This window comes from Equus przewalskii, chromosome 2 (assembly GCF_037783145.1).
Source record: "Equus przewalskii isolate Varuska chromosome 2, EquPr2, whole genome shotgun sequence".
In the NCBI taxonomy this organism is placed as follows: domain Eukaryota; kingdom Metazoa; phylum Chordata; class Mammalia; order Perissodactyla; family Equidae; genus Equus; species Equus przewalskii.
Window position 1 is genome coordinate 13,354,231 of NC_091832.1, and position 24,263 is coordinate 13,378,493.

The 24,263-nt window shown below is 44.5% G+C and overlaps 1 protein-coding gene across 2 annotated transcripts in view; it reads left to right on the top strand.

Annotated features, from left to right (window-relative positions):
* Window positions 1-23,904, top strand: part of EIF2B3 (eukaryotic translation initiation factor 2B subunit gamma) — a 128,530-nt gene extending 104,626 nt beyond the window's left edge. For both annotated transcript variants that reach the window (XM_008516009.2, XM_070609820.1), the window contains exons 9-12: window positions 454-531; window positions 1,045-1,193; window positions 13,733-13,836; window positions 23,741-23,904. In XM_008516009.2, coding sequence (XP_008514231.1) covers window positions 454-531; window positions 1,045-1,193; window positions 13,733-13,836; window positions 23,741-23,793 — 384 coding nt within the window. In that variant the 3' untranslated portion in view covers window positions 23,794-23,904. The remainder of the gene's footprint in view (window positions 1-453; window positions 532-1,044; window positions 1,194-13,732; window positions 13,837-23,740) is intronic.
* Window positions 23,905-24,263: the final 359 nt, after the last annotated feature.

Sequence of the window (24,263 nt, forward strand, 5' to 3'; positions counted from 1 at the left end):
CACTTTCTTTTTTGGCTGGTGAAGAACATAGAAGTCTTCTCAGAGTCTGTCCTGATTGTGGAATTTGTCTAACATTGCTCCCATCCTCACCTCATGCATGGCCACAGTGGTCCAGGAGGTGAGCAGGAAACTAGGATGACTATGGTCAGGACTCATGATGCTCCTTGCCCTCATTAGGCCTCCTCTCCCAAGTGCTGCCTCCCAGCTGAGAGACGTGGCATTACTTTCATGGAGGAGACTGTCAGCTTAGGAAACTGAGGATAAGACCATATAGAAGCTGCTGCATAAACAGTCCTTGTCCTAAGGGAAATGCAGCAGCCTCTGCTCTGCCTCACCCAGACAGGAAGCTGTAACTGAAAACTGCCCCCATCTCTGACTGGGCACTGGGTTCTCCCCAAGGTGCTTTCAGGTGTTTTCTGGTCTTACTTTAGTAACCAAACTTCTTTCCTCAAGGTGCCCAAATTGCTACCTATTCTTTGTCCAGAAGAATCACTGATCCATTCATCAGCCCAGATTGTCAGCAAACACCTGGTAAGTGCTAGCATGGGCAGGGCAGACATTGGACACTGGGTACATTGAGGCTTGTCCTTGAGAAGCTGAATTGGCTCTTAAATCCTGAACTTCATTAGCCCCAGGGAAATCCCAACTGGGTTCTGGTTATAAAATCTCACCTTGTAGCCCAGGCTAGACTCAAAAAGACTGCCTGGACAGATGCTGACCCCAGCCACATGAACTCTGTAAGGAAGGTCCATTAAAGTCTTGGGACTCAGACACAGGAGTGTTCCATCTCTGTCCCTCTTCTTACCCTGATTTGGGCACTGTCTTCGAGAGAACACTTCTGTACACACAAATGCATGAGTGTGTAAGTTTGAGTTGGTCTCAGAGGCATTCTGTGACCTTGTGGCCCTGAGAAATACTGATTATGGTCCCTCTTTCTGAATTGTCTCTAGGGAGAGATTCCATTAGTCCCCAGCTCAAGGGATTTGGGGAGTTGGTTTGCAAGTGGTTGAGATGGATGGACAAGGTTTTATTTGCCTTTTGCAGGTTGGAGTTGACAGCCTCATCGGGTCAGATACACAGGTTGGAGAGAAGTCGTCCATTAAGCACTCAGTCATTGGTTCATCCTGTGTCATAAGAGATAGAGTGACTATCACCAATTGCCTTCTCATGAACACAGTCACCGTGGAAGAAGGGTATGTTTTCTCTTGTGCGTACTTGAGGAAAGTCCCCTGGTACACCTAGGAGTCTTTTGGGGCCAGTCTAACCTAGGAAAGGGTTCAGCTTGGGGAGGGGAGGAAAGGGAAAAGGATGAAGGAAGGAATAGTGCCTAGGCCCTTTGAGGCCTTGGTTGTTGCTCCATAGTGACATGGTCTCTGAAAGCATTTCCAGTGGCTTTCTCACTTAGGACAAATGTGGTCCTGGGAGAAGCTGCCTTTTCTTCCTTTGATATCCTACTTGATAGAATGGCCACAGCAGTGAGCCACTGGCAGTGCTGGAATGACACTGTGCCAATGTCTAAGGTTCGCCTTCCCCTATCTCGGTATCCCAGAGCAGCCCTGAAAAAATCAGAGGCCTAGCAGGAGTGGACATATAAGCCATGCACTGTTTTTGAGAGAGAGCATCTCTGTTACAAGTTATACAGAGTCTTCCCATTTTGAGACACTTTAGAGTGTCCTAAATCTTGGTTTAGGAAGAGCCTGATCTTGGAGTAAGAAGGCTTGAATGATGTTCAGTAAGATTCTTCCCCTGTATGGACCTCAGATTTTTCCATATATAAAATGCAAGTGTGTAGGTGGTGGCAGAGAGGAAGGATATTACCAAATCAGTGGGTTTCAGACTTTTTAGAAGGGGAACTTTTTCTTAAGATAAATCTTATGCAGAAACTCAATATTTAAAACTGATAAAAGCGAGTTGTTTGGAATATAGTGGGGAGGGGGCATCTGTCCTTGCTCCAGGATGTGAAGCAGGTCTATAAAACAGATTTTGAAAACCATTAGGTTGGATCAGCCTGAGAGTGATTCTAGCTCTGACACCTGTTGATTTCTCTGTCCAAGAAATGATAGGAGACAAGGAGAGGGAAAGACTGCAAGGCCAAGGAAAGCTGAACACCCTCTCACAGCTGCCAGTAAAGAGTTAGGGGAAGCATTTTAGGGAGAGGAGCTGCATAGGGATAGAGCTAAAGGTTAAGCTTTTGCTCTTTAGGAAGAGTGACTGATGGAAGGCAATAGACAGGATTGAGGCAGGAGGTACCAATAATAAAAACCAGGAAAGTTGGGGACCACAGGAATTTGGGCCACTAAGATCTGTCCTTCCCCATGCCCACTTCCTGACTTGATTCCCAGAACCCTGGTAACCAGGCCTAAAGCCTTCAGTTAGGAGTTTGGAAGGATTTTCTCTAGAGCATCTGACAGTCCAAGAAGAAAAACCTACATTTATTTACATCAGGGATTTCTAACAGCCCTGTCAAATCACCCTGTAGTGAAAATTATGGATGACAAATTCCATTCATGTGCTTAGAACTTCTAATCGGCTTTTTTAGAATCCTCTCCTAAATATGAACAGAGAATCAAAGATTACCAGGAATCTAAAGAAGGCCTCTATCATGAAAGATAGAGGCCAAATCAAACAAATAGGAAAACACAGCTTAGAAGAAACAGAGACTTTGCAGGGGGAGAAAAATAGTTTCAAACAACTGTCATTTCAAAAAACAAAAAAAGAACTCAAAATTAAAAATATGGTAACAAAAAGGAAAACCTCAATAGAAGAATTGCGAGATAAATTTGAAGTTTCCCAGGAAGTAGAGCAAAAAGATGAAGAGATGGAACATAGAAAAGATAAGAAAATGAGAGGACCAGTCTGAAATGTCCAACATCTGAATAGGAGTTCCATAAAAAGACAGTTGAGAAATCAAAGGAGGAAATTATTTAAGAAGTAATATAAGAAAATGTTCCAGAACTGAAAGATAATGAATTTACAGAATGAAAGGGCCTACTAAGTGCCCAGCACAATGGGTAAAAATAAACCCACGTCTTTTGGAAATTTCAGAACACTGGAGACAAAGCATGCTACAAACTTAAAAAGAAAAAATAATAGGTCATATACAACTAATCAGGAACCAGAATGGCTTTGGACTTATCAATAGCAACAATAGAAACTAGAAGATAATAGAACAATGCTTTAAAAATTCTGAAGGAAAATTAATTTCAACCTAGAATTCTATACTGAAGCAAAGTGTTAATCAAGTGTGACAATAGGATAGACATTTTCAGTCATGAAAAGTCTCAAAAACTTCTCTAGAAGATGTGTTCCATCAAAATGAAGAGTAAACCAAAAAGAGGTGGATAAGAAATAAGAGATCCAACTCAGAAAGAGACAAAAAGAGTCCATAGGATGATAGTGACAGCAGATCCAAGGATGACAGCTATGCATGAAGCATTAAGGGAGGAGTTAGCCCAGAGTGCAATCCAGGAAAGACTTCAGGAAGATCACACTGATAAAGTACCAGATACATATAAACATCTTGAAAGATTTAGACATTTGGCTAAAAGTTGGGGTTGAATTGGTAATAACAGAGAACACTAACAAAAACAAAACAGTTATTGGGGCCCGATGGCAGAGTGGTTAAGTTCGCATCCTCTGCTTCGGCGGCCCAGGGTTTTGCCGGTTTGGATCCTAGGCGCAGACCTATCACCATTCATCAGGCCATGCTGAGGCAGCATCCCACATAGCACAACCAGAAGGACTTGCAAGTAGAATATACAACTATGTACTAGGGGGGCATTGGGGAGGAGAAGAAGAAGAAGAAAAACAGTTTTTAACGCTGTGAAAAAAGTTGTACAAGAAAGGAAAAGTCATCGTAGTTTGCTGTGTGGCTCAACTATGAAATAGAATTTATTTAAACACGGACTATTGACCAAAAGTATGCTGTAACTGTATTGAAAGGATGTGGGATAGGAAGGGAAAGAGGGGGCCAGCCCTGTGGCGCAGCAGTTAAGTTCGCATGTTCTGCTTTGGCGGCCCAGGGTTTGCCAGTTCGGATCCTGGATGTGGACAAGGCACCGCTTGGCAAAAGCCATGCTGTGGTAGGCGTCCCACATATAAAGTGGAGGAAGATGGGCACAGATGTTAGCTCAGGGCCAGTCTTCCTCAGCAAAAAGAGGAGGATTAGCAGCAGATGTTAGCTCAGGGCTAATCGTCCTCAAAAAAAAAAAAAAAGGAGAAAGAGGAAGCAGGGAAAGAAAGGAGAGCTAAATTCTCATCTTCCATTATGGGAAGTCTGTTGATGATGCCCAAAACTGAAAAATCAAGAAGTAGTAATGTTATTATCTAGAGATATGGAAGTAAATACTGAAATACTCAGCAAAAAGAAGTCAGAGTTATCTCTGTGAAGAGGGAAATGAGTAGCGGGAACAGAGGACTACTGTTTTTCATAATAAAACCTGCAGAATGATTTACTTTAAACTACGTGCATATAGTAACTTTTTGTGTGTGTGAGGAAGATTGTCCCTGAGCTAACATCTGTGCCAGTCTTCCTCTATTTTGTGTGTGGGATGCTGCCACAGCATGGCTTGACAAGTAGTATGTAGGTCTGCACCAGGGATCCAAACCCACAAACCCCCAGCAAGCGGAGCATGCAAACTTAACAACTATACCACCAGGCTGGCCTCCATGCGTGTATAACTTTAGTTACCCCCCCAAAAAAGCCAGAATCTTGTGGTACACTGCTACCAGGGTTGTTAACAAGCAGCCCTCCAAAGGAAGAAATAAATGCCCTGATTTATAACGTTTGCCAATTTCTGTGGTGTAAATTCTCCCACTATGGCCGATGATACCAGCAAACAGTGAGTTGGGAAGAGACGCTAACAATTGGCTCTTTTACGAACAAGTTGGCTCCAGCACACACTGATGATAGAGGCCTGTCTCAAGTATTTTACTCATTCATCAAACACTTAAGGACCCACTCTTTGCTGAAGACTGTGCTCAGCGACTGAAGACATAAAACTGCACAAGGCTCAGTCTCTTCCCTCAAGGAACTCATAAGCTATCTGCAGTAAGAGTTACAGGTACTGCAGTAGAAATCTGTATGGTCACAAAGGAGGACAGGGTCAGGAAAGACTTAATTGAGGAAATGAATCTTGAGCTGGATCTTGAAAAATGAGTAGGGCCAGCTGGGCTGGAGAAAGGAATGTTCTAGATACATCAAGAGTATGAAGTGTGAGAGAGCATGTTTTATTCCAGAAACAACTCCTCGTTTTGATCTTAGCCCAGATTTCACCACTTAAGAAGAGGCTGCGCTGACTGCCCTGCCAGAAGTAGTCTGTCCCGATACTCTCCATTACATCAACCTGTTTTAATTTCCTTTGTAGCCTTATCACTATCTGGCCTTATCTTGTTTACTTCTCTTTTACAAGTAAAATGTTAGTTTGAGACTGTAAGTACCATGGTGCCGGCCGGTGGTGCATCAGTTAAGTTCGCACGTTCCGCTTAGGCGGCCCGGGGTTCGCCCATTCGGATCCCAGGTGCGGACATGGCACCACTTGGCATGCCATGCTGTGGTAGGCGTCCCACGTATAAAGTAGAGGAAGATGGGCATGGATGTTAGCTCAAGGCCAGTCTTCCTCAGCAAAAAGAGGGAGATTGGCAGTAGTTAGCGCAGGACTAATCTTCCTCAAAAAAAAAAAAGAATGTAAGTACCTTATCTCTTATCTTTCTGTTTCACTGTTACATCCTGAGGGCCTACAGGAACTCAATAAATATTCGTTATGTGAAAAAAACAGTATACAATTTATAATGACTGCAGTATAGAATTCAAAGAGGAATGGATGTGACAGGAAATAAGGCTGTGTAGATGGACAAGGGCCAGATTGTGGCCTATCCCCTAACGAGTTTAATAGGTAATGGTAATTTAAGAGTTTAAAGCAAAAGAATAACATGATTAAATTTCCATTTTCTGAAGATCAATTTGGCTACAGTGTGGAGGATGATCTGAAGAGGGTAATAAACATGAAGGCAGGAAGACTACTGAAATAATCCTGGTAAAATAGAAGGGGTCCTAAACTGGGGCAATAACAGTAGAGATGAAGAGGAGAAATAATCAGGTGATAAAAACTACAAAACATGGTGACTGGGGCCAGCCCCATAGCATAGTGGTTAAGTTTGGTGCGCTCTGCTTCAGCAGCCCAGGTTCGCAGGTTCAGATCCTCGGTGTGGACCTATACCACTCGACAGCCATGCTGTGGCAGCAACCCACATATAAAGTGGAGGAGGATTGGCACAGATGTTAGCTCAGGGCCAGTCTTCCTCACCAAAAAAAGGAGTAAAAACTGAACTACCTCATAGGTTTATTGGGAGTACTACATGATTTAAGAGACATAAAGCACTTAGGACAGTGCTTGGCACATAGAATGTTAGCTGTTATTTTATTATCATCGTCATCATATCTTTATCTCATTTCACAAAGGTGGCATATTACCAGCATTGTCTTCCTAACAGATATCTCTGATCATACTCTTGTTCTATTCAAAAACTTTTGAAGGCTCTCCATTACCCTTAGAGTAAAGCTTGAACTTCAAGGTGTCTCATGATGCTGCTCCAACACTGAGTCCTGGAATGTTAGAGTGAGATGAGACCTTAAAAGTCATCCAGCTCAACGCCCAACTCTTGCATTTTTACAGATGAATAAATTGTGACCTTCCAGACTTTTTTCTCATTGCACCCTTGCTACTACATGTGCCATTCCAGATTCCTGTGTGAGACTGACAGATGTCACCATTCTTTTTTTTTTTTTTGAAGATTGTCACCTGAGGTAACAACTGTTGCCAATCCTTTTTTTTTTCTTTTCCTGCTCTCTCTCCTGAAATCCCCACAGTACACAGTTGTGTATATTTTTTTAGTTGTGGGTCCTTCTAGCTGTGGCATGCGGGACACCACCTCAGCATGGCCTGATGAGTGGTGCTGTGTCTGTGCCCAGGATCCAAACCAGTGAAAACCTGGGCCACCAAAGCAGAGCGGGCAAACTTAACCACTTGGCCACGGGGCCAGTCCCTCACCATTCTCTTGAAAACCAGAACTACACTATCCATTTGATCTCCTGTTTCCAGAGTAGCTCATGAGGCTTTGTAATTTCACTCTGTCTCATCTTGCCTCAGACCTTCTGCCATCACTTTCCCATTTGCTCTAATTAGTAACCTCTTCCTTGCTGCAATGGATGGGCAGACAAGGGAGCAGCTCTGTAGCACCTCTTTTTTTTTTTTTTTTTTTTAGAGATTTTATTTTTCTTTTTTCTCCCCAAAGCCCCCAGTTCATAGTTGTGTACTTTTAGTTGTGGGTCCTTCTAGTTGTTGCATGTGGGATGCTGCCTCAGCATGGCTTGATGGGCGGTGCTATGTCCACGCCCAGGATTCGAACCAGCGAAACCCTGGGCCTCCAAAGCGGAGTGCGCGAACTTAACCACTCAGCCACGGGGCCGGCCCCTCTAGCACCTCTTTAAAGTCCAGTGTTAGTGTCCTGAATTGGCGTGAAGAGACTTGGTGAGGAAGCCTAAGAAACTCCAACTTGCTTATATGAGAGAAGAAGTTCTTAGAAAAAGCCTGGCGTAATATCCCAGAGTCACTTGCTGTTTTGGAGAAGGTATAATCTTGGATGGCCTATTAAGGTTTCTAGCTGGGATAACAGTAAAAGTTTAGATGGTGGCAGCTGCTGTTTTTCCAACTGAAAATGTTGAGTGAAGTTGTAAGCAACTCACATGGACCTGATGACTAGGAAGGCCATTAGAGATTACCCAACCCTGCAAATTAGCTCCTGGCAGTAAGATCAGACATCCTGCATCCCATATGAACTTTTTCCCATTATTTTCAGGTCATTTAGTTTTAATTACTTATGGTAAATTTGGGAAAGGTAATTAAGTTGCGGTCTTGTGAGACTTGATTACCCTGCTGCTCTTTACATCTGGACTGAACGCCAGAGTAGGAGCATGAATTCGTCCAGAAGGGAATTTCTCATATTCTTAGTTTTCTTGTCTTTGGCAGCAGTGGTGTTGCTGATGCTGAGGCTTTCTGGACAGTGGCTTGGACACCTGCCTAAGGTCCTCAGGGCTTGAGGGATCTAATAGGACCACCTTGGGGAAGGTGTAGGCGAGACTATGCAGAGAAGTCTCCTGCCTGTCTTTCTCATTTTCTGTCACTTCCAATTTATATGACAGCTGATGTTCAGCAATCCAAAGCCTAGTGAAAACTTCATTGTCAAGGCTTCAGTGTCAGTCTTGTGTTCAGCATCTTTGGCTCTCTGGCCCTGAGCAACATCTCTTGCGTTTCCTCCTAGTCCAAGGAGAATGACCCAAGCAGCAGTCTAGGGTAGCAGCTTCACATGCAGGCTGGCTCGAGAACCAGGTTTTCACCTAGATTTTCTTTGCTTTCTGCAGGCAGCAAGTGCAGCTCTCAGAGCCAAACAAGATATTAGTATTCGTCATTGTTACCTGAATGTCCTCTTCGCCTGCACTCAGCTGACTGCCCTGCCCACTGGGCCTTTGCTTTTCTACTCCCCTTTATTCCTGACATCCACTCTGCCTAAACTGCCTCCCTCTAGAGATCTTTACCTCTAGAAATCTTACCCATCTTTCAAGGTCCAATACGTATGCTGGCTCTTCCACGCAGCCTTCTTGAATTGTTCCAGCCAGAAATTATTTCCCACACCTCTGTGTTCCCTGTGCACCCGTAGCGCTTTGCTTATGTTCGTGTGGTACTCACTGCATCTTTCTTTTTTCCTCAACTAGACTGTAAATTCCTTGAATATGAAATAGTTTTTATATGTCTTTGTACCCCTTAAACCCTAATACTGTATTTTTTATATACTAGATACCTTGTAAGTATTTACTGAGTGAAAAATAAAGATCCTTGATTTAACCCCCTCTACTATAATTGACTGAGTATCTGTCAAGACAGCGCTGTCTAATTCTAGAAAAAATCGTGGAGTAAATACTTTGCTCCTTGAAACTCACCAAAATGAAAACAAACAAGCAAGCAAAACCAGAAAAGGAAGCTTCATCTATAATAAAACTAGATAACTGCCATGTACCCATACACAGACTAAAGAATTTCTGCCAGACATGATGAAATTTACATCAAACTCAAAGAGAACACCAAAATTCAACGAGCATGAGGAATAGGGGCATGGGTGAACCAAAGGAGAAATGGCAAACACCCCTTTTGCAAAATCTCAAGGCACATAGAACTGAAAGAAAAAAAACCATCAAGGCACATAGAAGGGAGAGAATCAGGCTGGCTCAGACTTTTCCATGAGAACATTTCAGCCCAGAAGACATTGAAACAACATTTAGAAAATTTGGAGGGAAAACTATTGTGATCTAAAAATTCTATACCTAGTCAAGTTATAGTTGAACTATAAAATCATCAGAAATACTCCAGGGCTCAAGAGATGTGTCACCCATGAACCCTCTGGAAAACTCCTGTTCAGGACATAGCCAAGTAGGAAATGAAACAAAATATTGACAAATGAGTAGGTTGAGTATAAACGTGAACTCCTTTAAACATAAAACTGTCTGGTAATTACAGTTGCAAAAAAGAGAATAATTGTTAAAAGAATTCTGTGTTTCTTCAGTCACACTCTTGAAAACACCAAATTATGAAACCTTGGGAAAATCCCCTTGACTTAAGGGGCTCCTTAGGACTTTGGGTTCACTCCCTGCCTTTGAACCGTTTGCACTAAACCCATCTTCTTGGGTGGAGAATACTACCCCTTAATTCTTTTAAGTTTGGTACATCTTTACTTTGATCCTCCCAAACCCTTCTTAGGAGGGAGATATTTCTCACCACTAAACCTTTATATAGTGAAGGGAGGCACATAGAACTAAAGGAGGAAATTTTCAGCCTGCTCACTGGAACCAGTACATTTTAGTCTAGAAGACCCAAGAGCAAGAGTGGCCAGAGATGGGAAGACAGTGAGATATTTAAGTATTATATCTCATTATGTGAATTAACCTGGATAAATCTCACAAATATGACGTAGATGGGGAAAAAAGCAGAAGGATACATAGAGAATGATGGCATTTCTATAAAATTTTACAACATGCAAAACAATACTATATATTGCCTACTAATATATGTAGTAAAAATGCTTAAGACAATAAACAGCAGAGTCAAACAGTGGTTACCTCCGGTGGGAGAAGGAGGGAAGTGTGATCAAAGAGAGGTGCACAGCAGGTTGTATTGTTTGTTTCTTGAACTGTTCAGTGGGCACAGAGGTGTTCGTTATATTCTCTATACTTTTTCCCATGCCTGAAATATTTCATTAAAAATAATATGTGGTCCAGAGGGGCACCTGGACCAACACCCCTTGGGCTAAAGTTAGGAGGCTCTGGCACCTGGAGAGGTGTAGGTGACTCAGCCATAATCTTTGGACTGAAGTAGTCAGTTGGCCCAAAAGAGACTGTAGTCACATGCCTAGAAAAGCTACATGTATCTCCAGTTCCATACTTTTCTCTTCCCATAAACTTATGAGTAAGTTTAGAAAGCCTGCCAACTAATTCCCAGAGAAGAACCTGCCTGTTCTCAGAGTTACTGAGAAGTTTCATGGCTCTTTGCCAAAAACTGCCCAGTCAACAGCTGAGACAGAAGCCCATGACACAAAAGAGAGACACTTACCACCGTGTAGGCTTGGGCACATTGCTTAACCTCTGTGAGCCTCAGTTTTCTCTGTAAAAATTAGAATAAATGCCACCATCCCTGCAGGTTTACTAAAAGGATTAAGTTATACAATGAATGTAAAGTGCTGTGTGCAATGACTGAGATGTATTAGACTTTAGATTTATGTGAGTTCCCTTTCCTCCTGGAATAAACTGAAAAAAGTCCTAAGTAAAGCCAGAAGAGGAGTGAGAATTGGAGGCACTCTTGCTTCCCAGGTCCGGGCTGCTTCATCGGTATGCCACGACATGGTATAGCGTGGTGTGCCTAACCAAGCAGTGATCTTACTGGAAACCTTTGTGTTTTTCTCCTGGCCTCCTCTCCACTGAAGCGTCAGGGTTTTCAGGGTAATTTCCCAAGGCCTGTACCTTTGCTTACAATTTGATCCTACCAAGGAGAAATGAGGAGCAAAGACCCCATTAATCTTAGTCATCTCTGAGCAGCTTCTTAGAGAACACAGCCTGGCATTAACACACAATGCTTAATACCAAACTGAGAGTTAAGACTAGGATGCAAAAACTAGTTCCGGGACTGGGGCCACTTCTTTTCTTGAGCTATGTGGAAGTCACTCCCCTCCCACCCTAGGCACTGAGCAGAAAACATAGAGTCCTTACTGTGGATTGGCAACCTTGAGAAGGCTTGTTTGATGTAGTAGTGTCTGTCCTTCCCTCTACATGAGCAAACACACACACTTCCAGTAAAATCCTTAATCTTGGAGTTTCTTTCTCATGGAGGGAAGGTTATATTGGCTTGAAATTTTTCCAGAGTGCCTCGGCCTTGCTAATGGAGGTGACTTGTGAGTACAGCAGTGACACTGGGGAAGAATTGAAGAAACTAGTGGTAGAAAAGAGGTTCACAGTCACTCAGCATTTTGTCAGCTGTTCGTCTCAAAGCCTTCCACAGATCAGCTGACCAGGGGCCTCAGGAGAGCCTCCAGCTTCCCATCATTCAACCTACTTTTTCCCTAACACATCTGCAGGCTCTACAGCGTGTCTCAGAGGGAGTTATACTCAGACTAGGCGAGACAAGCAATATGAGAGGTTCCCGAAGACCTGTCAGACCTACTAAACATAAGGAGAACCCAGGCTATCCATTGCTGTGGAAATGTGACCTCAATCGTTCCAGCTTCTTCCTTCCAGAAACGGTTCTCATTTATATCCCAGATTCCAAAATAGCCATTTAGTAGTCTCTAATTATGACTGTTTGAGTTCCTGTTGGCTGTTTCTTCTCAGCTGACTGTGTTTACCCCTTGCCTAGCTCCAGAGCATGCATTCTCAGGCTTTTAAACTACTGAGCAGGAAGCTGCCCCTACTCCCACCTTGGAAAAAGAAATGAGACTTTTCAGGGGCAAACTAGTAGCCAGTTGTAAGCCACCTCTGTCCCAAGAGCCTCTGTATCTGAGGCTTTCAATACTTCCTTATTACTCTTGTTGGGGGAATTTTTCCCAGCGCGCAGCAACCACCCTAACTGCTGACTGGACTGCTTTGCCTAAGGCAGAGGGCAAGGTAGAAAGTTCTGGAAGGTCCCTTAATGCCCACCCACTGAGTGAATCAGGAGTTTGAGCCAAAAAACAAACTAATACTGTCTGCCCATCTCTAGCCAGCACCAGAGAGGTGCTGTGGCTTTGGCCTTTTACTGCCGTCTGACAGGCTGTAACGTTCTAGAAGAATAGAGATAAAGGAGATGCTGGAATGTCATAAAGTGCTAGAATTCCTCTTTTGCATTTCACTAAAGTTTTGTTATTTGGGGAGAATCTTTTTTAATGGCCCGTGCATCGATAGTTTTAGTCCTTGGAATGTCCTCTTCCCCATCTCCCATACCTCCTAGGTTGCTTGAGGATTCTTCCTTAGTCTTTTGTTTTGTTTTGTTTAAATAGATGCTCACACACTTCCTACTTGCCTCCTTTCCCCCTCCAGCTGCCCACTTCTGACTCTTCAGAGCTCTAAATATTCCCTTGTTAGGACAGAGCTCCTTCCACAGAGCCATCTCAGCTCAGAAAAGCAGCTCAGCAGTTCTAGCTTTCTCCGGTCCTTTTTCCCCTTCATTTCTTTGTATGGCATTATGATTAAATGTATGGATTCTGGAGACAGATAAACCTAGATTTGAATCTGCTACTTGGTAGTTAGGTGGTTTGGGGTAAATGGTTAGACTTCTCTAAATCTGTTACCTCGTCTGCAAAATGTGGTTGTCATTTTTACTGTATCAGAGATAAAAATGACACTCCCAGAATCATCTAGGACATTGAGTGTGTTTTTGTTTGTTATTTTTTATATTGCCCAGGTGATTTTCCTGATGAAATGGCTAGATTTGTAAGTCACTCCTGTAATTTACATAGAGTATAGGACAGTACCTGGCATAGAATAGGTATGCAATAAATGCTAGTGAAGTTTTTCAAAAGGACCTTTTCTTCCCACCCACCTGTCTTCAGGAGCCAGGAGGATGTTCCTTAAACACATTCAAATGCTAAAAGCCAGCAGTGCTACTCTTGAGAGTGTGGCTTTAGGGTCTGGAGTAGTCTTATATGTGGCATGGAACTGGTTTTAAAAACATCCTTTTTTTCCTAAATGAGTATGGTTCTGATTAACCAGAGTCTGTGGCACCCATTGTTTCCATAGCTGATCTCTTACAGAGATTCATGGGATCTGAGCCTCAAATGGGATGTGGTATATATTCCCAGATGAGAGGCAGGAGTGATGGGTACCAGCATCAGTTTCCACCCCCAGACCAAAGGAGAAGAGATTGGATGGAATTTAGCCCTCTAGGTCTGGGGTGCCTAAAGAACTGAAGTCAGAATGTCTGCTCTTTCCAGGCTTTGGGGGAAGATAATTGTAAGCTTATCCCAACTCTGGATTTCTCTAAAGCTGGGTCCTCCCTTGGCCCAACTGAGCCATTCTGTCTTCTACTGATAGCTTGAGGCATGTAACCGTTGACTGGACTGACCAGCTGTCCTTAGCCTAGGGAGGAGCCCCCAACCCATAGTGGTGAGGATGGTGATGAGAGGGTGGACACTCCCTAACTTGGCTACTGTGTTGCAGAAGCAACATCCAGGGCAGCGTCATCTGCAACAATGCTGTGATCGAGAAGGGAGCAGACATCAAGTACTGCCTAATTGGAAGTGGCCAGAGGATTGAAGCCAAAGGTAAACCAGAACCTAAATTACAATCATGGATGCCATTTTTTACCTATCACAATAGCACAGGTAATGCCCAGTGCTGGTGAGGATTGGGGAACAAGCACATGCGTACGCTGCAGGTGAGAACATAAATTGATAAACCTTTCTTTGGAGGGGGATGACATTTTCAAATTTTTTTACTTTGACTTAACAGTTCCAATTTTAGGAATCTGTTTTACAGATAAACTCATATATGTATGCAGCCTTACTATCAAAAAATTTAAAACATACTAAAAAGATCCAGTGGCCCCAGATTGACACCAATAATTTACGATGGCTCTTGGACGTGAGAGAGAAGGGCCAGTAATCCAGCAAAGGCTCTGGAACTAGCTCTGGCCTCCTGAAGTCCTTGAGCACCTCATCTGACCTGATATTTAAGGGAGGTGGTCCCATAGATTCCTGGCCTGGAAGAAGGTTAGCACCGTCTTCAGAAGCCATTCACTCAGAGCTGTTCTCAGCCACTTAGCGGGGATGCTATGAGCTGTTAGCACACTCTGCTCTGTAGCCTGCAGAAAGACTACATAGTACTTGAAAGACAGGGTTTCCCTGCTGGGCTGGCAAATTTGAATGGTCCATAATTTGGCTGGGTTTTTATTTTATTTGTGTGTGTGTGTGTGTGTGTGTGTGTGTGTGTGAGGGAGATTGGCCCTGAGCTACATCTGTGCCAGTCTTCCTCTGTTTTGTATGTGGGATGCTGCCACAGTACGGCTGGATGAGTGGTATGTAGGTCGGCACCCACGAATCCTGGGCAGCTGAAGCAGCGCGCACTAACTTAACCACTATGCTACCCTGGGCCAGTCCTTGGCTGGATATTTTTCACCAAAAAGTAGACAAAGCTCAAGATCAGTAAGAATGGCTAATTCCTTTTGAGATTATTCCTATACCTAAAATAGAGTGGGGCAGGGGAGTTGCTGAAGGAATTAACCCTACCAATTCTGAATTGGTAGAAGCCGCATCATTCTCTTTCTCCCCGGTAAACAGAGGCCTTGGCAGTTTTTTTCTCCTTCCCTTTTTTAAAGTCCCACATCTCCCTTTTGAGCTTTAGAATCAAACAGACCTAGGTTCAAATCTCGGCTGTGCAACTCACTGGATGTGCACCAGATTAAATTGTTAATATCTAGGCTTCAGATTTTCGAAACTAGAAAAATTGTGACAATGATACCCCTCTTGGAGGACTGTTGTGAGAATTAAGTACAATTAAATGTTGTGAGTACATACAACTCCTGGAGCTTACTTAATGGACTTAGAGCTCCATGTACACACCATTCTGTTGTGTCTCTCCATGCCTTTGCACTGCCCTCTCTCTTTCTGGATTCCTCTCTTGAAGACTCTGCTCAGTGTTTTCCCTCTGTAGAATCTTCCGTAGAACCTTCTCTGAGTCTTCCCATGACTCCCCACAGCCAAACTGAGCGTTCCTTCTCCCTCCGCACCCCCGAACTTTATCAACACCTTTATTAAAGTATGTTCACAAGTTATGGCAATTATCCATGAATCTGTCTGACCTCCTAGACTGAGATCTTCAGGCCAAGGATTGACTGATTCTAATGTGCATCCCTAGCTCTCAGAACAGGTTCTGATTTATAGTAAATGCTGGGGGCGGGGGGTGTTGAATGAATGAATTTTGGATCCATAAAGCATATTTTTGGACATTTCAGGACAGAAAGTTAGGATTCCAAGAAAGGCGTCTGTGAGATGGTTGCAATTATCATGAGATCTCTCCTTGCTTTTTTTTTTTAACTTACCCTGATAAAAGAACTGCATGCAACACTGATAAATGAACTGGGGGTGATGTGGCCTTGGCCTAAAACCATCCTTCACCCTGTTTTCTCCGCTTGAGACTAGCTGCAACTCTCCTTCTCACTGCCTTCTCACATTTCAAGCACTTTCTTCCTCTACATGTGAGAATTGTCATTTCTAAAAGGCCTTTCCTAGATGTCACTAATTAACCAGTAAGATTCTTTGTTATAAGCATCGTACACTAACTCCGGCTGATTTAAGCTGATAAGGAATTCATTGGAAAGATACCAGGTAGTTCACAGGTCAACAATGGCTGCAGAATCAAGCTTAGAAAATGGGCTGCAGACAAGATTTACACCCAAACGATTCTGGTGAGGACACTGCTGCCATCCTCACTCAACACTGGAGATCATAGCTTGCAGTGCTGCTCCAGCCACCCAGCAATCCCAAAGTGGATTCTCTCTGGTTCCCACTTCTTTGTATCACTAGTTCCCAAGGTTTGAGGTGGCTGTATCTGATGGGTCAAGCCTAGGTCATATGCCCAGGCCCTAGCTGCAAGAAATGCTAGCATTTTTATCTGGTATTTTTTAGTTCAATTAATGGCAGACAGATTCCACTCAGTGTCTCACCAGAGAACCTTTGAGTGAGAGTGGTGGTCAGCAGCAGTGCCCCAGCTACTGGTACTTTCTGCTGTTATCACATGCAAGCTAGGGGTACAAGCTTGTTTATGTCATTTACTAATGTCTCACTGGCCGAAGCAAGTTACAAGGCCAAGCCCACTCAGAGTCAAAAAGGGATAGGTGAGAAAGCTGGAACACCAGCTTAAACTCCACACAGGAAGCGTGGATGGCACTGCCCTCCTTAAATGTCCTTGGCTTACAGCTGGTGTTTACAGCTTTAAAATGTTCTTGCATACACTGTCTCATTGGATTCTCATAAAAGCCCTCTGAGGTAGGGATTCATTATTGACCCATTTGGTGAAATGGAAACTGAGACTTTGAAAAGTTGAAATTGACCCAAGGTACATAGCTAGTAGATGACAAAACTGGGTCTTCAGCCTGAATTATTGTCAGATGGCCTCCAAAAACGACCAGAGGAAGAAGCCACTCCTGCGTTGCCCAGCAGAATTTGAGCAGTGATACCACTTTTTTCCCTTGAGTCTATCTTTCCCAGACCAATAGGAAAAATATATTTGGCCTCCTTACCTCAGCTCTCTCTGATCCTCAGGAACCTCAGGTCTTAGCTCTTTCTCCTGCTTAACATACCAGCTCACCCAGGCCTACCCTTGGATTGCAAAGAAACTTGTTTCTTGAGCAACTGAGACCTGTTGGTAGTTTCTTAAAAATAGAATTCAGAACCCCTGGCCTTTTCTCTGACTCCATGGAATGCCTTGGAAGGGGTCCTCAGAGTTTCAAAAGCAGCTGCTCAGCTAGTCTGTGGAGCTGCCTTCTTATCCTGTCTCTTCTCCTGTCTCCTCATTGCGTTTCTCTGTCCTTTGTTCTCTTCTGTTTGTGTTCGTGGGCTACATACTGTTTCTTCCACCTCCTTCATGCTTGTTTGTCTTTATAAATTCTCTCCTGTTCAGCAAAAAGCAGAAACATCCTCCAGTGCTTGTCTTTCAGTCCTTCCCGGGGCCGAGAGCCGCATCCTTTTATTGTTTTTAAAAGGGTTTAGACTCCTTAGGCAGGTTTGAATGAGTGAAATCCATTTGCTGATATCCTAGAGGGTCCCTCTTTTCTTTCTTTTTTTTTAAAGATTTTATTTTTTCCTTTTTCTCCCCAAAGCCCCCCAGTACATAGTTGTGTATTCTTCGTTGTGGGTTCTTCTAGTTGTGGCATGTGGGACGCCGCCTCAGCGTGGTCTGATGAGCAGTGCCATGTCCGCGCCCAGGATTCGAACCAACGAAACACTGGGCCGCCTGCTGCGGAGTGCACGAACTTAACCACTCGGCCACGGGGCCAGCCCTCTTTTTTTTTTTTTTTAACAATTTTTTTTATTTTTTTCCTTTTTCTCCCCAAAGCCCCCCGGTACATAGTTGTATATTCTTAGTTGTGGGTCCTTCTAGTTGTGGCATGTGAGATGCTGCCTCAGCATGGCTTGATGAGCGGTGCCATGTCCACGCCCAGGATTTGAACCGACGAAATACTGGGCCGCCGCAGCAGAGTGCATGAACTTAACCAGTCGGCCACGGGGCCAGCCCCAGAGGATCCCTCTTTTCTTGTGTGCTGGAACCTGGAACCTCACTGTTTCTGCTGCTTCTCCTCCCCATTTCCAACAAAATATTGGCACTCCTTCCTTTTACTTTATAAGGACCCCTTTTCATTCCAGGTGCAGAAGGTGTGAATGACAACTGAATGCCAGGTCTTGAGGGTTTGAGGCATGGAATCTCCCACCAGGAAGCACAGGGCTGGGCTAGGCAAGCTCCTAGCATGTCATGGGCTTCGGCGTCTTCTGGGCTTTCTGGCTCTAACATTATGTGCCCACTTTTTATCAAGAAGACTCCTTAATGGTCCTCCTTAAGGAGAGGTGGTCAAGGGAAGTCATCTGGACTCTAAACTGGAGAACCCCAGTACATCCTGCTCTCTGTCCTCTATGCTGGAGGGACCAGTGCATCCAGCACAGTAGTCAGTGCCTTCCTGCCACAGATGCTCTGGCCTGTCGCCTGCTCCCACTATCACTTTTCTTTGAGGCTGACCCATATGGAGAAAGCAAAGGTCCTAGCCATCAGTGCAGCACTCAAGACCTGTTTATGGATGACCCAGACAAATACCAACAACTCAGGACCTTACCAGCAAAGAGCTCTGTAGATGAGAGAGTCCCTAGTCAGTCTTCCTCACATGGAGGGATTTGAGGAAAAAACATTCATCCTCAGAAGTAATGCTGTCCCCTCTCCAAATTCCGACTATTTGCATACCAGAGTCACCACATCCATTGCAGTCTTCTACGCCCCAAATGTGACTCTCAGAATCCAATATGGGCCTCTCTGCCCTCTTCCAGCACTTCCAGGAGAACAAGCCATTTCCTAACAATTCTGACTTTCCTCGCCCCGCCCCAGCATGCTCAGTTAATGAGACTATCTCCAGCAAAAAAATCCTGGCAGCCGAGTTTGACTCCTGCTCAAGCCAATAGAAAGGCTACAGCCAACAAAGTCAAAACCTGAGGGACTCTAATTGGACACTTCATCTGAATCTCTTCTTACTGTCAATGAGAGAACTTGGATCTCTTCCCTGTGACCACAATGATCAGTCATTTGGCCGTGAAAGTAGATTTGATGGATGCATAGATCAAGTCCTGGCGGGCAAGAATCCTTCCCAGCCTCCCAACAGTGCAGCTTTTCATATCTGACTTGTCATTCCCTTTTATCCCATTGGTTTGTCCCCAAGTTACCATCCTCCCTTGTACTCTCCCCTTTAGAATCTTTCCCAACCTGATTCCAGCCCAGAACCTTTCCAGTGTGTTGCTTATAGCCTCCTTGCACCTCTGACCAAGCAGAACTAGTACTGCTTGTGGCTCCCCTCCAGGTTTCTTCTACCTTACTTCACAATCTCCATGAAAATACATCTACCCCTAAAATGCCAGATGTAGTCTCTCTCTCCTGAATCCTAGTGACCAAGTCTTCTCCCAGCCCTAGGCCAAGAACAGACCAGGGGGAAGAGGGGAGAGTAGGGAGAGCAGGCTAGAGGAGGTTCAGGTGTTTATTTAGAGCCTGGCAGAGCGAAGAAAAGCGTTGTCTGCCCCAGTCTAGCACCGCATTCATCCCCCTGGTCTGTGGCACCAAGGTCTAAGAAGACAGTTAACTAGAACTGGGACTGTCTTCAGAACAGCCTAGTGTCCCTGGAAACTAGGAAGATGGGAAAAGAGCAAACATCAGAGTCTGAATATGAGATGATGAGGCTGACTCATGGCTGTAGAGGGATAAAGAGTAAAGAGGAGCTTTTGGAGGTGCCCTGGGAAGCTAGCCAGAGAAGCATTTCTTTTGTTCTTTTCTGGTCAGTCTTACCTCAAGGGTGGAGCCTGATTGACAGTCGCACTCCAGGACCAGCCCCAGCTCTGGGGAATTTAGCAGCCTGAGCATTACCTGGGCCTCCTTCACATTGCTGTCACTGAAGGAAGCAGGTATATATGAAGTATAAGAAGGAGCAATTCCTAGAGCAGGAAAACACAGTCCAGACCCAACCTCATTCTGTAACTTCTGTTTAATACTTATCAAAGCACTACGCTGGACTGGTGTTTTTTGTTTTTTTTCTTTTTTTGAGGAAGAATAGCCCTGAGCTAACATCTGCCGCCAATCCTCCCCTTTTTGCTGAGGAAGACTGGCCCTGAGCTAACATCCGTGCCCATCTTCCTCCACTTTATATGTGGGACACCCACCATAGGCCAGCCTGCCAAGCGGTGCCATGTCCGCACCCAGGATCTGAACTGCCGAACCCCAGGCTGCTGAAGTGGAACATGTGAACTTAACTGCTGCACCACTGGGCCAGCCCCTCTTTTTTTTGAAGATTGGCCCTGAGTTAACATCTGTTGCCAATCTTCTTTTTTGTTTTCTTCTCCCCAAAGCCCCAGTACATAGTTGTATATCCTAGTTGTTGTTCATTCTATTTCTTCCATGTGGGATGCCACCACAGCATGGCCTGATGAGTGGTGTGTAGGTCCGTGCCTGGGATCCGAACTGGCAAACCCCGGGCCACTGAAGTGGAGCATGCAAACTTAACCGCTCGACCATGGGGCTAGCCCCCTATGCTGGACTCTTTATGTCAGTTATCTTATTGAATCCCCACAACTTTGTGAGGAAATTAAAGCCCAAATACTTGAAATAATTTGCTCAAAGTCAAATTAGAATTCAAATCTTTATGACTCAGAATCTCGTTCCTTTCCTGCATTGTTACCTTTTCCTCCTCTCTTTCCTCTCCTTTTCTTCTCGCATGCGATTGCCTCTGTCCAATATGGCGCCATAACAGCATCTTTGTGAAAAGTCTAAGCCTAGGTTTCTCTTCCTACTGGAGAAAGTTAGAGAAATAGGCCTGAGGATGCTCTGGACCCCCAGGCACCCTTGCTGTAATGCACCAGATGTGTCAATTATATTCTCTTTGACAAGGAGATTGGAGGCCTTCTCTTCTATACATGCTCCTTTTCCTGCATCTGTACTCTCACATAACCTCCAAAACACACACGCAGACAACAATTACTACCTACTACATTCTAGGCTCTGATCGGCCAGGGGTGTCGAGGTGAATAAGACTTGCTTCTTGCTGTCCAGCTGCTCACAGTCTGTTATAGAGACACAGACGAGTAAAGAAGTAAGTACAGTCAAGTTTCACAAGTATGGTGGTAGAAGACTGTCAGGGTTAATTAAGGACATAAAAGAGAAATTGGTCAGTTCTTGGCACAAGGATCAGGAACACCATCTTAAAGGAAGGAATTAAAGCTAAATCTTGACATTTTTGGCTATTTACCAAATATACAAAAGAGAAGAACCTCTCAAGCAAGGGGGACCCAGGCAAGCAAGCACCTGAAGGCAAAAAACAATCCAGTGTGTTAGAAACTGCAAGTTATTTGGAAAATCTAGAATATAGGGTATAAGAGAGATAGCAAGAAACAAAGCTGGAAAGGTGGAAAGAACAGAAGACATGCCTGAAATGTCAAGGTCTCCAAAGCTTCAGTCAGACACCCTGCTGCTTCTGGCAGAGCAGAAGGAGGCACCCGGCTGTGGGCACTATCAGCAGCCCCAAACGTCTCTCACTAGCAAACTTGATCGCATCATCAGAGATCTTTACTTTGCTGCCCCAAAGCCTTCTGAGGCTGAAATAGAGCCTAAGGAAAGCCAAAGTTTCTGCCTCACTGATTATCAGAGTCACTCTCAAGCCCCTAAGTGTGGCAAGAAAGGTAGACCTTTATAGGCCATGGGAAGCTAGCCCAGAAAGAATCCATTTTCAGCCAGCTGGTTAGCCTCTGGTTATTTCATTTTATTTTTTTTTTTAAGATTTTATTTTTCCCCACAACTAGAAGGACCTGCAACTAAGCTATACAACTGTGTACAGGGCGGGGTTGGGGAAATAAAGCAGAAAAAAAAAAAAAAGATTGGCAACAGTTGTTAGCCCAGGTGCCAATCTTTTAAAAAAAAAAAAAAAGATTTTATTTTTCCTTTTTCTCCCCAAAACCCCACAGTACATAACTGTATATTTTTACTTGTGGGTCCTTCCAGTTGTGGCATGTGGGATACCGCCTCAGCATGGCTTGATGAGCAGTGCCATGTCCGCGGCCAGGATCCGAACCGGCGAAACCCTGGGCTGCTGAAGTGAAGCACATGAACTTAACCACTCGGCCACGGGGCCGGCCCCTAGCCTCTGGTTAGCCTTTTCTGTCTGAGCCAATAGAAGACAGGGAAAGTTTCCTCTCCTACATCTGCCCTGTACCTCCAGGCAAGAAGTAGAGAGCATGCCCCTGCTCCCCCATCCTTACAGACCCCTGATTCACTGCCTCCTTTCTACAGCTCTTATTCCCTGAAAGCAAACTCTCTTCTTACGTTTCCCCCCGTGACTGGTCAGCTTCCAGGGCACTCCTCTAAATAGACTGAGGGCTCATAGTCTTTCTCTTGCCTCCCTCTCTTTTGTCAAACATCTTGGACAACTTAAACGTATCCATCAATGAACCATCCAACCCTTCAGCTTCACAATTCCCCGAACTTCTCCACTCTACCAACCTTCACCTCCTTTCAATTGTGGCTCTCCACTTACATAATCATACCCTGTCCTCGTCATTGCCTAAAACCTCTGAAATCTTTCGTGTGCCAGCAACTGTGCTAGGCACTGAGGTATGATCATAAACACACTGCCCCTGCCCTTGAGATTCTTACAGTGAAGTAGAGGAGAATGACTTAATGATGTACAGATAGAGATATGTATTAGGTACTGTTTTCACAAAGCAGGCGATGGACAATTCGGAAGGAAGGCATCACGTTGTCGCGGTGTCCAAGTAGGGCATTTCGAGTAAGAGTGAGATGGGGAGGGAAAGAAAGGCATTCTAGGCAGAGGGAAGAGCATGCACTGAGGTCTAAAGCTATCAAATAGCCTGGCTTCTAAGTGTAAATGGAGGACAGTGAAGATGAAGCTGAAGAGCTATGCAAGGATCAGGTCCTGAAGGCCCCTGTGGGTTTGGACTTTACAAAAATAATAATAGCCACTATCTACTGAGCTCTCAATGATTCTTTAATTCATTGAATCCTCACAACGCTGGTGGTATTAATGGGTGGCATTGTTTCCACTTTACATATGAGGTATCTCCCTTTCTCCTTTGACTATTTCCATTTATCCTTTTGGTCTCATTTCTTCTCACTCTTTTCCCCCCATTCCCTATCCTCTGCCTATATCACAGTATTTCATGTTCTCCTTTCTTCCATCTTTATGTCTTTGCTCGTGTTGTTCTAACAGCCTGGAATGTCTTCCCTTTGATTCACTGCATGACAAAACTCTTCATCCTTTAAGACCCAGCCCCAGTTCCCCTCATATATGAAGTTTCCCCAAAGCCAGGTGTATAGAGTGTCAATCCCGTCCTCCTGTGTGGGAAGATGCTGATTCTCCTGTAGTCCCTTTGGCAAGTTGTATTCCCAAGAGCTTCTCAAAAGCTGAGGAATAAACTATGAGCACAGAATTAGAAGTAACTGGGTTTGAAATGACATCTTTTTTTTTTTTTTTTTTTTTTTTGATGGGTTAGGGCTGGGCATGTGACCAGTTCTGGCCAGTAAAGGGTGAGAAGTGATGGGGGCTTCTGAGAGAAGTTTCCTCACTGATAAGAAGCCCAGGCCCTTTTTTCCCCGCCCCGTGGAGTTGCAGCAGCCATCCTGAGACCACAAGGGAGCCCGTTTGGGGTAGCAGAGTGGAAAGGGGGGCCTCCTGACTTCTCCGGGCTGTGGAAGTGACCAGCGCTTGGGCTGCCTGTGTGGCTGTGCTGGGATGGGAGGTACTACATCCTGATGATTTCAGCTTCTGGAGTGAAGGTTTCTGTTACTTGGAATGGAAAGCATCCAGATACAAGACTATGCACCGACCCAGGTGCCTATAGTGGCTGCTCAAGAAATACGTGTGAAATGACATCTTTTGCTGCAATTCTCAAACAACCTTTTCCTTTTCTTTTGTAGCCAAACGAGTGAACGAGGTGATCGTGGGGAATGACCAGCTCATGGAGATCTGAGTTCTGAGCAAGTCAGACTCCTTGCTCCTGGCCCCAAGAACTACAGATGTTGGCTGGCCCACCTGTTTGACTCTGTATTTATTTCCCAATAAAGAAGCCCTCCCAAAGGCATGCTGGAAGTTTGTGGATTAGCCCCAAGCTCCACGTCAGGTGGGCTCCAGGGATACACAGTGTGTGTTCATGAGTCATGTGATAAAAACCATCTAGAGCAAGGGTGTGGAACAGGAGAAGACACAATGGCCCAGCTCTTGTTATCATGCATGGGCAGCAGCCGTCAAGGATAAAGCTCCTAGGAAGGCTGCTTTCTTTCTGGCTGACCCAGCCGAGTCTGTAAAAGCATCTCCCACCTGAAAGGACCTGGGAGTCCTTCAGTCCCTGACCCTAATCAGGCTTTCTAGTCCCATAAGCTTATCTGCTCACAATGCGACCTGTGCACGTGATACTCCCTCGGCAGCTGCCGATTTGGGCAG